At 42.6% G+C, this 12971-nt stretch overlaps 1 protein-coding gene across 3 annotated transcripts in view; it reads left to right on the top strand.

Annotated features, from left to right (window-relative positions):
- Positions 1-216: 216 nt before the first annotated feature.
- LOC130516990 (protein unc-13 homolog C) overlaps positions 217-12971 on the top strand; it is a 74959-nt gene continuing 62204 nt past the window's right edge. For 2 of the 3 annotated variants that reach the window (XM_057018498.1, XM_057018489.1), the window contains exons 1-2: positions 217-788; positions 6429-10624. In XM_057018498.1, coding sequence (XP_056874478.1) covers positions 6589-10624 — 4036 coding nt within the window. In that variant the 5' untranslated portion in view covers positions 217-788; positions 6429-6588. Of the gene's footprint in view, positions 789-6428; positions 10625-12971 lie in introns of those variants that run through there. The other variant, XM_057018508.1, reaches the window with a different exon arrangement.

Below are 12971 nucleotides of genomic sequence, written 5' to 3'. Positions count from 1 at the left end.
GTGGAGCCCCAGATTAACCACAACAACGATATTCTTTTACCAACACAGGTTTGTTAGAGAATTGTACTCGTTGCAACTCTTTGTTTTGTAGAACGAGCCTCTCTCTCTCCGTCTCTCTCACACACTTTCTTCCTTTTCTTTTACTCAAAGTATCTACACTCACACACTCAGAGAGAGAGCGAGAGCGAAAGAGAGACAGGGAGAGAGAGAGAGAGATTTGGTGGAGGGGAGGGACGGACACCGTTTAGCCTCCGTCTCGGCGGCCAGTAGCAGCAACATCAGCAGCAGCAGCGCTGTCTGCCGCCCTCCCAAAGACAGCAGCACCCGTCTGCATCGTGTTTTGGACTAGGCGCCCCACGTTGTGACACCTCGGAACAGGGGTGTGAGAGCGTGTCAACCGTGGAGCAAATAAATCCCAACAGCTTGCGGCATTTAAAGGCAACAATCCCCCAAACCGCCCCCATTCTACAAAGGGGACGGACGGGCGCAGCAGAGGAGCGAACCAGAGGTGTGTGGGGGGGAGCACTGAAGGTGGCATGGAGGAGAGGTGCATGTGCATCTGTGCGCGGAGGCAGGCCAGTGGGATGTGGCGTCTGACGGAGGAGCGGCGATGCTGTGAGCTCGGTTATTAGGCAGCTGCGCACCGAGCCTCTATCTCCCTCCCTCCCCTCCCCTCAGCTGCTCTCCTCGCACCGACCAGTCGCTGGAACGCGGGGAATCGGCTCCACGCGGCGCGCTGTCCTCATCCACTGCTTCCGTCCTGCGCGGGAGGACAATTTGACACCCAGGTATGTGCACCGGCACAGCCCTCTGGCGCCGGATAGGGCTTTTGCATGGCCGGGTGGGGGCAAGAGGGTACTGGTGAGTAACTAGATTCCAGGTCTTCTCTCTCCTCCATCTGTGGCCCTGTCAGTGCGTTCGTGCACCGTTTTTCATTTTACATCGGGGAGACATTTCAAGAATGAAAATTGCTATTGTTGCATGTTTTATTCTGTGGGAGAAAATCAACAGAGACAAACTGTCCTCTTGCTTCCATTCATCTATTTCGCTTAACGCGCAGCATGAACGCACGCGAGCGAGCGCCGCCGCTTCACGCCGATCCAAACGTGATGGGTCCGCGTCTCGCCATGAAGCCAGAAGACACGGCAATATTTTGATTGGTGAGGGGAGGCGATCTGTTGTGATGTTGGCTGCTTTCCTGAGGCTGCGGGCGAATATCTCTCTGTTGGGAGATGCACAGGTTAAGGGAAGGGAGGCAGCGCGGAGCCGAGGATGGGCGTGAGGGCAACATGATCTCAGAACATACACCCTCCTGGCCATCCTCCCGCTCACAAGCGTCTGCGTGCACGCGTGAAAGCCACCACGCACGGAGGCAGGCATGTTGCACATGTGCGTGCACGCACAGCTGCACAGGCATGCACACACCCACAAGTGCATTAATCCATAGAAGGCCATAATCCATAATCATGTGTTTTGGAGACATGACGTAACGCAGCTCTCATCTACAAGCACGCGTTCCTTCAGGTCTGCACACAATATCAGGCGGACTGATGAGAGGATGGCTGCACATTACTGCATGTAATGTAATTGCTCGCAGCATAATAACGTCAAATTGCAGCGCTGGTGTTTTCATTAGGGAAACAGAGCAGATTGTGCTCTTGAAAAATAGGTTAGCATGCCTCCAACTGACACGCATTTTAATTATAGCAGGGTGTCGAAATGGGGATAAATTGAGTGTCCTGGTGTGCAGCAGAGTGTGTTGTCTTTTTGACATGGAGAAAAAAGGGGGCTTTTAATGTTCTTTTACCTCTGGGCCCAAGGAGTGGGTGTGGCTGAGGTGCTCCCCTTTTTCCTGGTATTTACTTTTGGCTGACTCACAGAGGGGAGGTGCTCTAGCTCAGGACCAGGAATTCCCACTTTCTGCCGCTGCCTCCACTTTTTTTGTCGTTTCTTCCTCTCTTTCTTCTCCTTTATCTCTCCCGGAAAAAAAATAGAGCGGGGAGCCGGCTGCATTACAGATCCGCCAGATATGCATGAGCGATCATGTGCTGACAGTGCAGCAGATGAAGGGATAGTGCCTTGCTCAAAGACATCCAACAAGGAAGACTAGCGCTAAGATAAAGGAATGAAGTGATTATATAAGGCATCGGGTCACGCGTGAGTGTGTTCTGGGCTGACGTGTTTCTGATCTCATACAGGATGTACGTATAGGGCGTCACATGGCAACACATGATGTCGTAATGTCTCTGAATAATTGGCACATTCTGACTTGTGGCTCATGGGTCTCCTCAACAGAGTCATTTCTTCAGGGTTTGTGGTCATCAAATTGATCAAAGACAAGCAAAAGCCACATTTGATTTAGTAATCCGTCAGCTCTCGCGTCATTACACCCTAATGGTGACGCGACAGGCGGTACCTTGTGGATATTATCAAGACACTTAAATATCACCTCTTGCGGTGGTGGAGAATGAACGCCCCATTCTTCAAACCCTAACAAGCAGACATCTAATAATTGTGGTAAAGTCAAAGGTATCAGCACTATTGATGTTATATGATGGTTTGATTATTGGTGACTTGTCTGTATAGAGTGTTTACAATGGTCATCCTTTAGTCCCTACTGCAGTAACCGTTACTGACCTGGAGCATTTATTAGATCCCTGCTGCATCCTCATGTTTGAAATTGCAGATGACACCATCTTGATTTTTCAATAGCAATAATGAGTTTATGGATGTGGATATTAAAGGGGAAGTGAGTAATTTTTGTTGGGGTGACTGATAATAAGTTACTGATATAAACATCAGAAATAGACATAAAGAACTGATTGTATGCCTTGAGGTGTTCTGCTGTACATTTTAACTTAAGTTAGGACGTGAGACTTTTGAAATTCTACCACATATAATAACCAAGAGGGGAACGCCCTTGGCTTAACATAGCAACATAACCCACAATCCTGGGCTTTTCTTCAGCTACAAATGCACTCTTTCCTCTTCACAGGTTTCAGCACCACCCTAAATATTAATACTAAAATTAACAATGTAATTTAATCAAAGAACGCCAGATTGGCTTCCTGGTGGATGCTGACTTTGTGGCCCTGCTAGTGCTCGCTTGTTCTTGATGTTGTCTCCTGGATGGCAGCATCCTCCCTGCAGTACTTTGCTCCTGAAAGTAATGCATATCACAAGTTAGTGTATGCGTCCCACACCACAAGACATAACCCACAATCCTCTGCGGTCTGTGGCAGACACAAACACACTCACCAGCACAGCGGTGCATGAAAACAATAAGTTAGGGTTAGGGTTAGGGTTGTTTGTATCGGCCCTGTTTTGAGCAGTCAGATCAATTCTGAAGTGATAGGAACATCAGCCGATGCCGGTGGCTGGCGTATCGTGCATCTCCTACTTGCATTTCTACCTCATGTAAATACTTAAAGCTATTTACTGTACTGGGTCTACCTTCAACCCTGGTAAAATCAATCAAAATTTAGCAATCATATTTGTGTTAGACCTGTGGTCATCTGGACCAACCATCATTTAAAACATGGCTAAACATTTCGAACGTATGTATTCTGCAATAATATATACATCTTTAACATGCATGGTATATTCTTTACAATTTCTTTAGGTTCAAAACTACATTGATCAGCTCTGTTTTATAACCCCCACTGTACATACAGGATTTTCATTTCTGCCATTCACACTCTAAAGAATTATTCCATGAATATAGAATTCACTTGTGTCAAATGGAGTGATTTTAACTGTAGACATGTCTATATACACGCTGGCTCCGTTGATTAATGTTATGCTATAATTAAGCATCTTGCTTTTTCACTTCTTGATGAAACCCTTATTAATACTTATCAAGTATAGCAGAGAAAAAACGTGCTCATGTCGGCCTTTTTTTAATTATTCAGGCTAACTGATGAGTCCTTGACTCATGCAGGCTTAAATCTGGCATTTTTTTCTTATTTTATATATAGTAAAGATGACATATGTCACTTTCAAACTCAATAAAAGAGTTTGCACAATGCAGATTGAGTTGATTGGCCTATCATTCTTCCATAGCAGAAGTTAGAGTGTAAGAAAAAAAAACCTTGCTGCCTCACTGGTGAATTTCCAATATAGAGGGCTACATGGATGGCCCACATATCTGCAGTAATAAGGCAGTGTGTTGGAGCCTGTGGCTTTATAAACACACTTACAGTGTTTGTGTCAGGCTGTGAGATGTTGTGCACTGCAGGATTACATTTGCAGTGCTGGGAATTAAGTCATGGTTCTGAGGCCTAAATATTACTCAGAATGTTACAGTAAAAGTAGAGCAGAGAGGCTGTCCAGAAAACATCATATAGTATTGGAATTTTCTGAATCACATTAATTATTTATTTACCATGAGTGAGTTGGGTGAGTTGGGCAGTAAAGAAGTCAGTAAACTCTGAAAATCACTACTGATATCTTCCAGTTTTAACGCCTCAATTTCAAGAAGTGGAGCAGCAACATCCTCCCTTTATACTCACAGCACAGATATTACACTGTGTAGCATACACTTTTTAATTTAAAAATGTGCATCTCCATACAAAGCCTTTGCTAGTGGATTAGCCGAAATGACCAGAATACACAAATTTTGGCCTAGAGAGCACTTTTCAAAAGTTTATGAGTGTTAAAAATAACTGATACAATCGGCATGTATCAGCAATCGCCTTGAAAACTGCTGCAAAAACAGTAGTGCAACACCATATTTCACTGCCTTTACACTTTAGTTGTTTTGTATCCGTCTGTTTAATCCATCTGTCTGCAGCGTCATCGTAAAACTACGTGACTGGGTCTGTTGAGTGTTGCTGTCGCTTATAGCACTTAATTCTACCAAATAACACTCCAGTGTAAAACAAACAATCATGGAATCATTAGCAAAGAAACTTGCTCTAGTGCTACAATCTCCATGTTGCATAATAATAACTTCTGATACCCCTGAGCAAGGCACTTAACCCTTAGCTGCTTGCTGATTAACACAAGATGACTGTGCATGTGCTGTCGAACGTTTGCATTTGTGTGCAGATGGGAATCTGAAATATTCAATCGAGGGCCACAACTGTCAGAGAGAGAGCAGTTGCGGCAACTTCGGCACACGTTTTCAAAACTATCTGACACGATTTACTTATTGGAGGGACAGCTATGGCTCATGACCTTACAGCTGCAAAAATAAAAAAATAAATGCTCTTGGGTTTCAGCCAGATTTCGAGATGAGTCTTATATCCTATATACCAACTACACTTTTCTGTAACCCTTCTATTGTAATCTGTAATGAATCGTTTTGTTTTCAAGATGACATCACCATTTAGAGAACATTTTATTTCTGTATTATGCAGATTACTTTGATGGTTGTTCAGCCATAAAGGCTGGTGTTATTGCGCATCACTTACCGAAGCATTAAGGCCTGTAATCCTGTGGCAGACCCTGTATCGGTTAGATTATATGTCAATCTGCTGTACATGCATCTACGCTTTCAACCTTAAGTTCACGTATAGCTCTTCCTATTTCAGAGTCCCACAGAAAATGCTAATTGCGTGGCTGTGTTTTACAGCTCATTTGAAGTGGGCATGGTCTAAGGTGGTCATGTGACTGTAGACACATCATGCTTAAAACTCCAGAAATAATATGGAGCAGCTGTCAAAATTGCTGCTCAACAAACATTCATCTTTTCGTCTGCCAGGTCTACTGTATAGAAAAAACTCACAGAAAATAGAACATGTTCACATGTGAATCAGGTGCCTGAAGATGGATATTCTGTCCTTTCTTTTGCCTGTTGGATATGTGCTTTATTGAGGGTCATTCAGGTTTGGAGCTTTTTACACTCATTAGAATATGAATATGTTCACATCATGGTTAGAACATGGTTGAAAACACTGCTTTTAAACCCTCTTTACAAGTGACGCAACAAAGGACAGTATTGAACTGTAGAAGCTGCACAGGGGGTCTTTCAATTTTGATTTAAGTATATATGCTGGAGTGTAGAGACTATCCCTGTCCAGAATGCCCTTAGCACAATTTTACACAGCTGCACATTTCATTGTCATGGTTTTTTCCTCCATTGTTTCTGTTGGTGAGCAATATTGTTACATTGTTAGGGTGTCACATTATGTAAATAGTCAATGGAAGTATCATTGTTCACCCTCTATGGAAAAATAAACCAGATCAAGTTGTGCCATCCCAGTTATGCTGTACTGCATTATTCTGATCCAAAAAGTTTATTTTTAAAAAAGGTAGTTTTGCTGGCTATACTGACTGGTGAAGGGTTTACTGGGTAAACTGGGTGAAAAAACACTTTTATGTCCTAGCGTACTGTTCTGAGTCGGAGGAGACCACATATATATACGCTTTGTGTTCTAACAGCTGGGGATCTACAAATAATATTCTCAATTTTGTTTGTCTTTCAGAGCGATGGTCCTTTCCCAGATGAAGAGCACTGGATTTTGAAACATTCCTTCATCTCTGCACAGACTGTACTTTTGTTTATTCTCAGCCGATGCTGCTGTTGCTCACAGATTGCTTGTGCTTGGTTAGAGGATAAAATCTCAGTTGTCCAGCTTGCCATCCATGGTTTCAACCCTTATAAAGACTATATCATCATACATACATAAGATTTGCAAAGGAATGTTTACAAAGAAATTGGCAACCCCAATAAAGAAGAAAGAGAGAAGTGAAAATAAAGAACCAAAATTGACCACTGATTTGCAAGCACAAAATCTAACTCTCTCAACAACACTGAAGACGACAGTTAAAAAGATTTCCAAATGCTCTTCGACACGTAACATATCGCTTGAAGACGAAGACGGAAAGAAAGACTCCTCGTCCCTGTCTCCCACTTTCAGTTATCGTGTGGCTATTGCAAATGGACTCCCGAAAAGCTCTCCTTTTCTGAATAATAATAATGAAAGTATATTTCCTGAGGTTCTTTCAATTGATAGTAGTTACTCTGACTCTTTGAGTGACACGAAACCCGTGAGGAGACTGGATGAGCATAAATCTTACACTATGCCAGTAAGACGAAACAGGAAGAGCCTTATCAGTTTGGCTCCTTCTGATGGCAGCTCCGAGGGTGAACGAGTGGAGCGTTCAAGTCTACACACACTTCGGTTGGGTGCACTGCGCAAATTAAGAAAATGGAAAAAAAGTCAGGAATGTGTCTCCTCAGACTCAGAGGTGAGCAACTGGAGGAAAACTTTGGGCATCCGGAGCAAGTCCTTGGACCGTGCCGGACGGCACCAAAAAAGCTCCACGCTAGAGCCCGGCTCATCCTCCACGGGCTGCATCAGTCAGACACAGGATGTGATGGAGATGATCTTTAAGGAGCTACAGGGGATCAGTCAGATAGAAACAGAACTGTCTGAACTTCGTGGCCATGTCAATGCTCTAAAAAGCTCAATTGATGAAATCTCTAGCAGTGTGGAGGTCGTTCAGAGTGAAATTGAGCAGCTTCGCTCAGGATTTGTCCAGTCTAGAAGGGAAACGCGTGATATTCATGACTACATAAAACAAATCAGCCACCAGGCCAATAACTCGACCTTGAGATTCCTCAATGTTCCTGAAGAGAGGTCAGAGAAAACAGAAACCCTCATATATAAAATACTAAAGGAAAAACTGGGTTTTATTGATGCCCATAAAACAATTAAAATTGAGCTAGCTCATAGGTTAGGCCAACAGAGAGAATGTTCTAATGCAAAACCTCGTCCTATCATTGTTATTTTTGCTATGCCACAAGAGAGAGATGTCGTCTTAAAAAAATGCTATAAATTAAAGGGGACTGGCATTACAGTCTTAACTGATAGCTTAACTCATGATGGAAAAGAGAGAAAAGATAAAACTATGTCTTCATCTCAGACTTATGAAAGCATGGATATAAAGATTTCAGGAAAGGACAAAACAATGGAGAGTGATGACTGGGACTCTATGGACAGTGATAAAGAATTAGATGAATTAAGCAGGAATAAATATGGAATGGTGGTATCAAAACCTGTTCAAAAGAGCAAATCTGAGAAGAGACGATCCCATGAGCGCCGGTCTGGAGAGGATGCCAGCTACTCGGGTGGAGTTCACTATGCAGATGATTCTTATTATGATCCAGAAAAGCAAGGAAAATCCTATTACACTGATATAACTTCTGGGTGGCTTTCCCAGAGTGACTATTCCACCCCTAAACTTAGCCGTTCTGAATCTGATTGCTCAAAACTTTGCCAATCATATTCAGAAGACTTTTCAGAGAGCCCGTACTTTACACGGGCTAATGGCTGCTCATTACTGTCATCCTCAGATCAGGAGCTTTGGCAGAGAAAACAAGAAGACATGGGTTCCTCTTGGTATGCAAACCCTAGTCACCCCCTCGATCATAGTAATCATGCCTATGAACACAACGAGGTTGAAACAACTGAAACAATTGACAGCGGAGTCAGCAATGGGCTTGTCTGCATGTCTGCGGACAGAAGCCACTACAGTGGCTCCCAGCTTTCCTTGCAAGGTGACATATCACCATGGAAAGACTGGCATCATCTAGAGCAGGGTGCTGATTCAGGCTTGGAAGCATCCATAGAGGTCAGCAGTCCTTTTGACCCATCGACTATTCCAGGATTTCCAGAAAACATCACAAAATGTCAGGAGGTTGATTTACAGTTTGAAGGAGATGAGGAATTCATGATGCTTGACAGAGAATCTCCCCTACCAGCTATAACAACCCACATTATTCCACCAATCACAGAACGTGAGTTCCCAAAGACATCTACTCGGCAATCTAAAGAGGGATGTAAAGTTACCACTAAAGAAAGTAGCAAGGCAGCAAAAGATACTTCTAAAGTTGTAGCTAAAACAACATCTAAAGTTACACATAAACAAACTAAACTGGCCCATAAAGAGGAAACCACTAAAACATTGCCAAAGGACAGCCCAAATGTGTCGAGTAACATTTCATCAAAAACTGCCCCTAAAGTGGCACCAAAAGATATTCAGAAGTCAGCAGCTAAAGAATCCTCTCAGGCTGTCCCAAAAGACATTCCTAAACGTGTATCCAAAGATGTAACAAAGCCTGCAGTAAAAGAAGTGACTAAAGCTACAAGTAAGGCAACTTCAAATGAATCAGTGAAAATTACTCCCAAAGTGACTCAAAAAGATAGTTCAACAATAACCTCTAAAGAAAGTCCAAAAGAGTCACCTCGAGAGAGCCCTAAGGTAACACCATTTGAAAGTCCTGTGTCCACCCCTAAAGAGTCCCCAAAAGATTCTTCTAAAGTCTTTGCTAAAGAGCCTCCACAAGCTCTATCTCAAGAAAGTACAAAATCTGCTCCTAAAGAGGTTACCAAAGAGGCTGCAAAAGTGGCTCCAAAAGATGCACCTAAATCAGTACCTAAAGATGTACCTAAAACATTAGCAAAAGAAACCAGTAAAGCAGCCTCTAGTGAAACTTCACAGACCCTACCTAAAGAAGCTTCAAAGACTGGTCCAAAGGTAACTCAAAAAGAGACCCCTAAAGCTCCTCCCACTAATGCCGTTAAAGAGGCAAATAAAGTGCCACCCAAAGAGGTCCCTAAAGAAGCTAAAACAGTAGCAAAAGAAAAATTCCCTGAACTGGATGTGAATCACAGTTTTATTCAGACACAGAATAAATCCTCATCTATGTACCGTAGTCAGAGTGAGATTCGAACTGAGAAGGTTGAGGAAGTTCCTAAATCCTGGAGCAGTAGACTCAGCATAGATCTCAGTGAGAAGTCTTTTGGTTTTGGCTTTGGTTCTACACTACAAAGAGCTAAATCTGCTTTGGAAGTCGTCTGGAAGTCTGGTGGTCAGGGAACTCCAGCACCTCCTCCAGAGGAGCCCAGCAATTCTTCCTCTTCATTCATGGGCCGTTTCCGCACCCTCTCAACTTCTAATGCTAATACCTTTTGTACTACAGACTCAGATGTGGGTGCAGAACCTGTCTTCTGCAAGGCAGAGGAAGAAAAAAGAGGCAATGAGGAAGAGGCCAGTGAACAAGTGGACAGTGAGACACACTATGTTGAAGTTATGGAGCAGGTATTGGCAAACTTGGAAAACAGAACTAATGTTAATGAGACAGAGGAGACAATTGAGCAAGGACAGGAAAGTGAGACTTCTCAGGACTATGATGTCTCTGATGACATTGAGGCCTCTCAAGATAATGAAGATTCTCAGGATTTTCCAGATACTGATGTCACAGAGGACCAAGGACCAAGTAAAGAGCCACATGTTATGGAGTATGACTGCAGTTTGGATGAACATTATGATGGAGAATACAGTGAGGACTATGAAACTCAAGTCGCTGAAGACACAGCTGAGTATGATGCAATGGTGGAGTATGTAGATGTAGAGGACCCAGATGACAATGACATGACAGAGGAGATGGAGGAGGGTGATGAGGAGTTAGAGGGGGTAGAGGAGATAACAGAAGAGTCCATTGGGGTGGCTGAAAAATTGGAGCAGGGGCAGGAGGACGAAAACAAAAATGTTCCAGAGGAGAAGCCCACAGAGGCCCCGCCGAAAAAACGTGTTAGACCCACATTCAAGGAAGCAGCCTTACGTGCCTACAGGAAGCAAATGGCTGAACTTGAGCAACAGATCCTGGCTGGAGGTACGACTTTTTTGCTGTCATTATACATGAAAAATACTATTGCGCTAATCACATGACATAAATCTTGAACTGCCATATGCCAATGCACAAGACAGGATGAGTGGTAGTTGCTCAAAAATTGTAAACCTGCTTAAATTACCTGTATTGTTATATCACAATTGTGTTTTTGTAACAAGGCACAATCCACAATATAAAACTGTTGTTTGGTCTATGGTAAAGGGCAATGCAGAGAACAAGATTTAAGAGGGTCCTGTTTTCCATCTGCTATCATATTGTCTTCATTTGCTGAAAACAAAATGAAGACATTTCCGTCAAGCAAAACCTGGCCTTACATAGGTTCCTACCTGTATACACAGAAGGCTCAATGATGACTCAAAATTCTGATCTACCCTCTGTTTAATCAACTAGTGTACTATGCACACTCCCATAGACATACAGTATATACACACAAAATGGCCCTTACAATGCACATGTGAAGAGTGTAGGATGATTAATAGAAGTAATTGCACTCTTTGACCAGCGAATTTCCACTCTTCGTGATAATGAAAAATCTATTGACTCACACACACTGTGTTGCTCTGCAGTGCTCACATTGGGATTCAGGTACTGTGGGAAGTAGATGGTGTTGTTGAGGGAATGCACTCAACACCTAAATATTGACTGTAGTGTGGGTAGTGTTTTCAAGAGCCACAACTCATCTCCTCAAAATAAACCCAGTAGTTCAACTGGCTGGCTTGTTTTGTTGTTGTTTTTTGCACTGTTTTTTTTTTTTTTTTTTTTTGCTCCTGGAGAAGAGCTACAAATTATTCAATCCATGTACAATCACAGTAATCACAAATTAAATGTAAAGCCTGAAATTAAAAGCACATTTCTGTCATGTGGTTTAATAGTACACATTGCACACAAATTAGAGAATGCTGTAAGTTTTCTACATGGCACGCAAAAAGACATGCTTTAGCTGTATAATCACGTGTTCCAATGTGCTTCAGTTCATGTAGCATTTGAGACTCTTTTGCAGTATTTTATACATCAAAAATGTATAGCTTTAGAAAAACCTAGATGCAAGAGAATTGGACTCATACATACAAATGAAAGCAGGCATCATTCCACCCTCACTTAGAAATGAGCTTTGTGCCTTCATCTCTTGTGCATACTGTGTGCTCATCAGGCTCACGTTCTGAAGAATGCTAGCTGGTATGTGTTGAAACTGCGAAGGGAGTCTCAGCAGTGCTGCCACTCCTGCCAGGCTTGTCTTCAACTGGCTAGAGCAGTGGCTGTATTCAGATGCTAATTCACACTCCCAAGGGCGCTCAGTAACCAGGTCAGCCTTGCTTGGAATATTTATAGAGGTCTGCTGCTCGTGAAGTTTGCTGCTTGCTCCTGGGGGAGCAAAGGAGGTAGACCCTCTTTGTGCTTAGTGGACCATTTCTTCACTGAGTAAGAAAATAAAAAAAAATCAGATAATGGGAATGAAGGGTCTCTGTTGGTATTGTACATGAGCCAATCCAATACCAGTGACTGACTGATAGAAACAGAGCTTCATGGAGGAACATTGAGTGAGACGGAAACACTCTTTGATTTCAATGTTATCAGAGTATCCTCATTATGACCATGCCTGTAGGGCCAATATTTCCCCTTAAGTTATATTAGAATAATTAGGCCAAAGTACTGCCTTTATGTGTAACATTTAAATGTAAAGAATAAGAACAGGATTTCTAGTTAGAGGAAGGCAAAGGAACCATTTTCCCAGGTCTCTATTCCTAGCTTATCCTATGACTGTTCTGTTTTTGAGCAGGGTTGATTAGACAACCCTGTGGGAAAATTGAGAGGAGCTGCACTGAGGTCTAGTATTGCTCACACACAAACATATAGAAGAGATGGCTTGTCATGTTGAAAGTGGTCATGTGGTATTTTTGACTCACGCGTGGCACAGGCGGCATCCAAACTGCTCATGCACTAAATTCCCTCCGAGCTGAAGCCAAGAGGGATTTCGCAACATGTCATAATTTTTGTTTTTTATCCTAAAGCTGATATCATGTCAACAACTTGTGAATGCCTTCATTCAGATGGATCATAACAACAAAAAAGCAAAATAAATAAAGATGGATACGTGAATATGCTTTCGTACAGATTAAATCCTATCAGTGAAAGAAAAATCCAAATATGTAAAATGCATATTACATCTGAAATATACCTAGAGACATAAAATGCATTAAAATGGTATTTTGTACTGACAGTGTTTACCATGTGTCTCTGCTCACACGCCCTGATTTTGGATGTGATAATTTTAAGTGAGGCTCATCCTTCCCTTCCTTCCATTAAGGGCAAATGTTATTAAACTGTGATG

This window comes from Takifugu flavidus, chromosome 2 (assembly GCF_003711565.1).
Source record: "Takifugu flavidus isolate HTHZ2018 chromosome 2, ASM371156v2, whole genome shotgun sequence".
NCBI lineage: Eukaryota > Metazoa > Chordata > Actinopteri > Tetraodontiformes > Tetraodontidae > Takifugu > Takifugu flavidus.
This window is presented reverse-complemented; position numbering and strand designations above follow the sequence as displayed.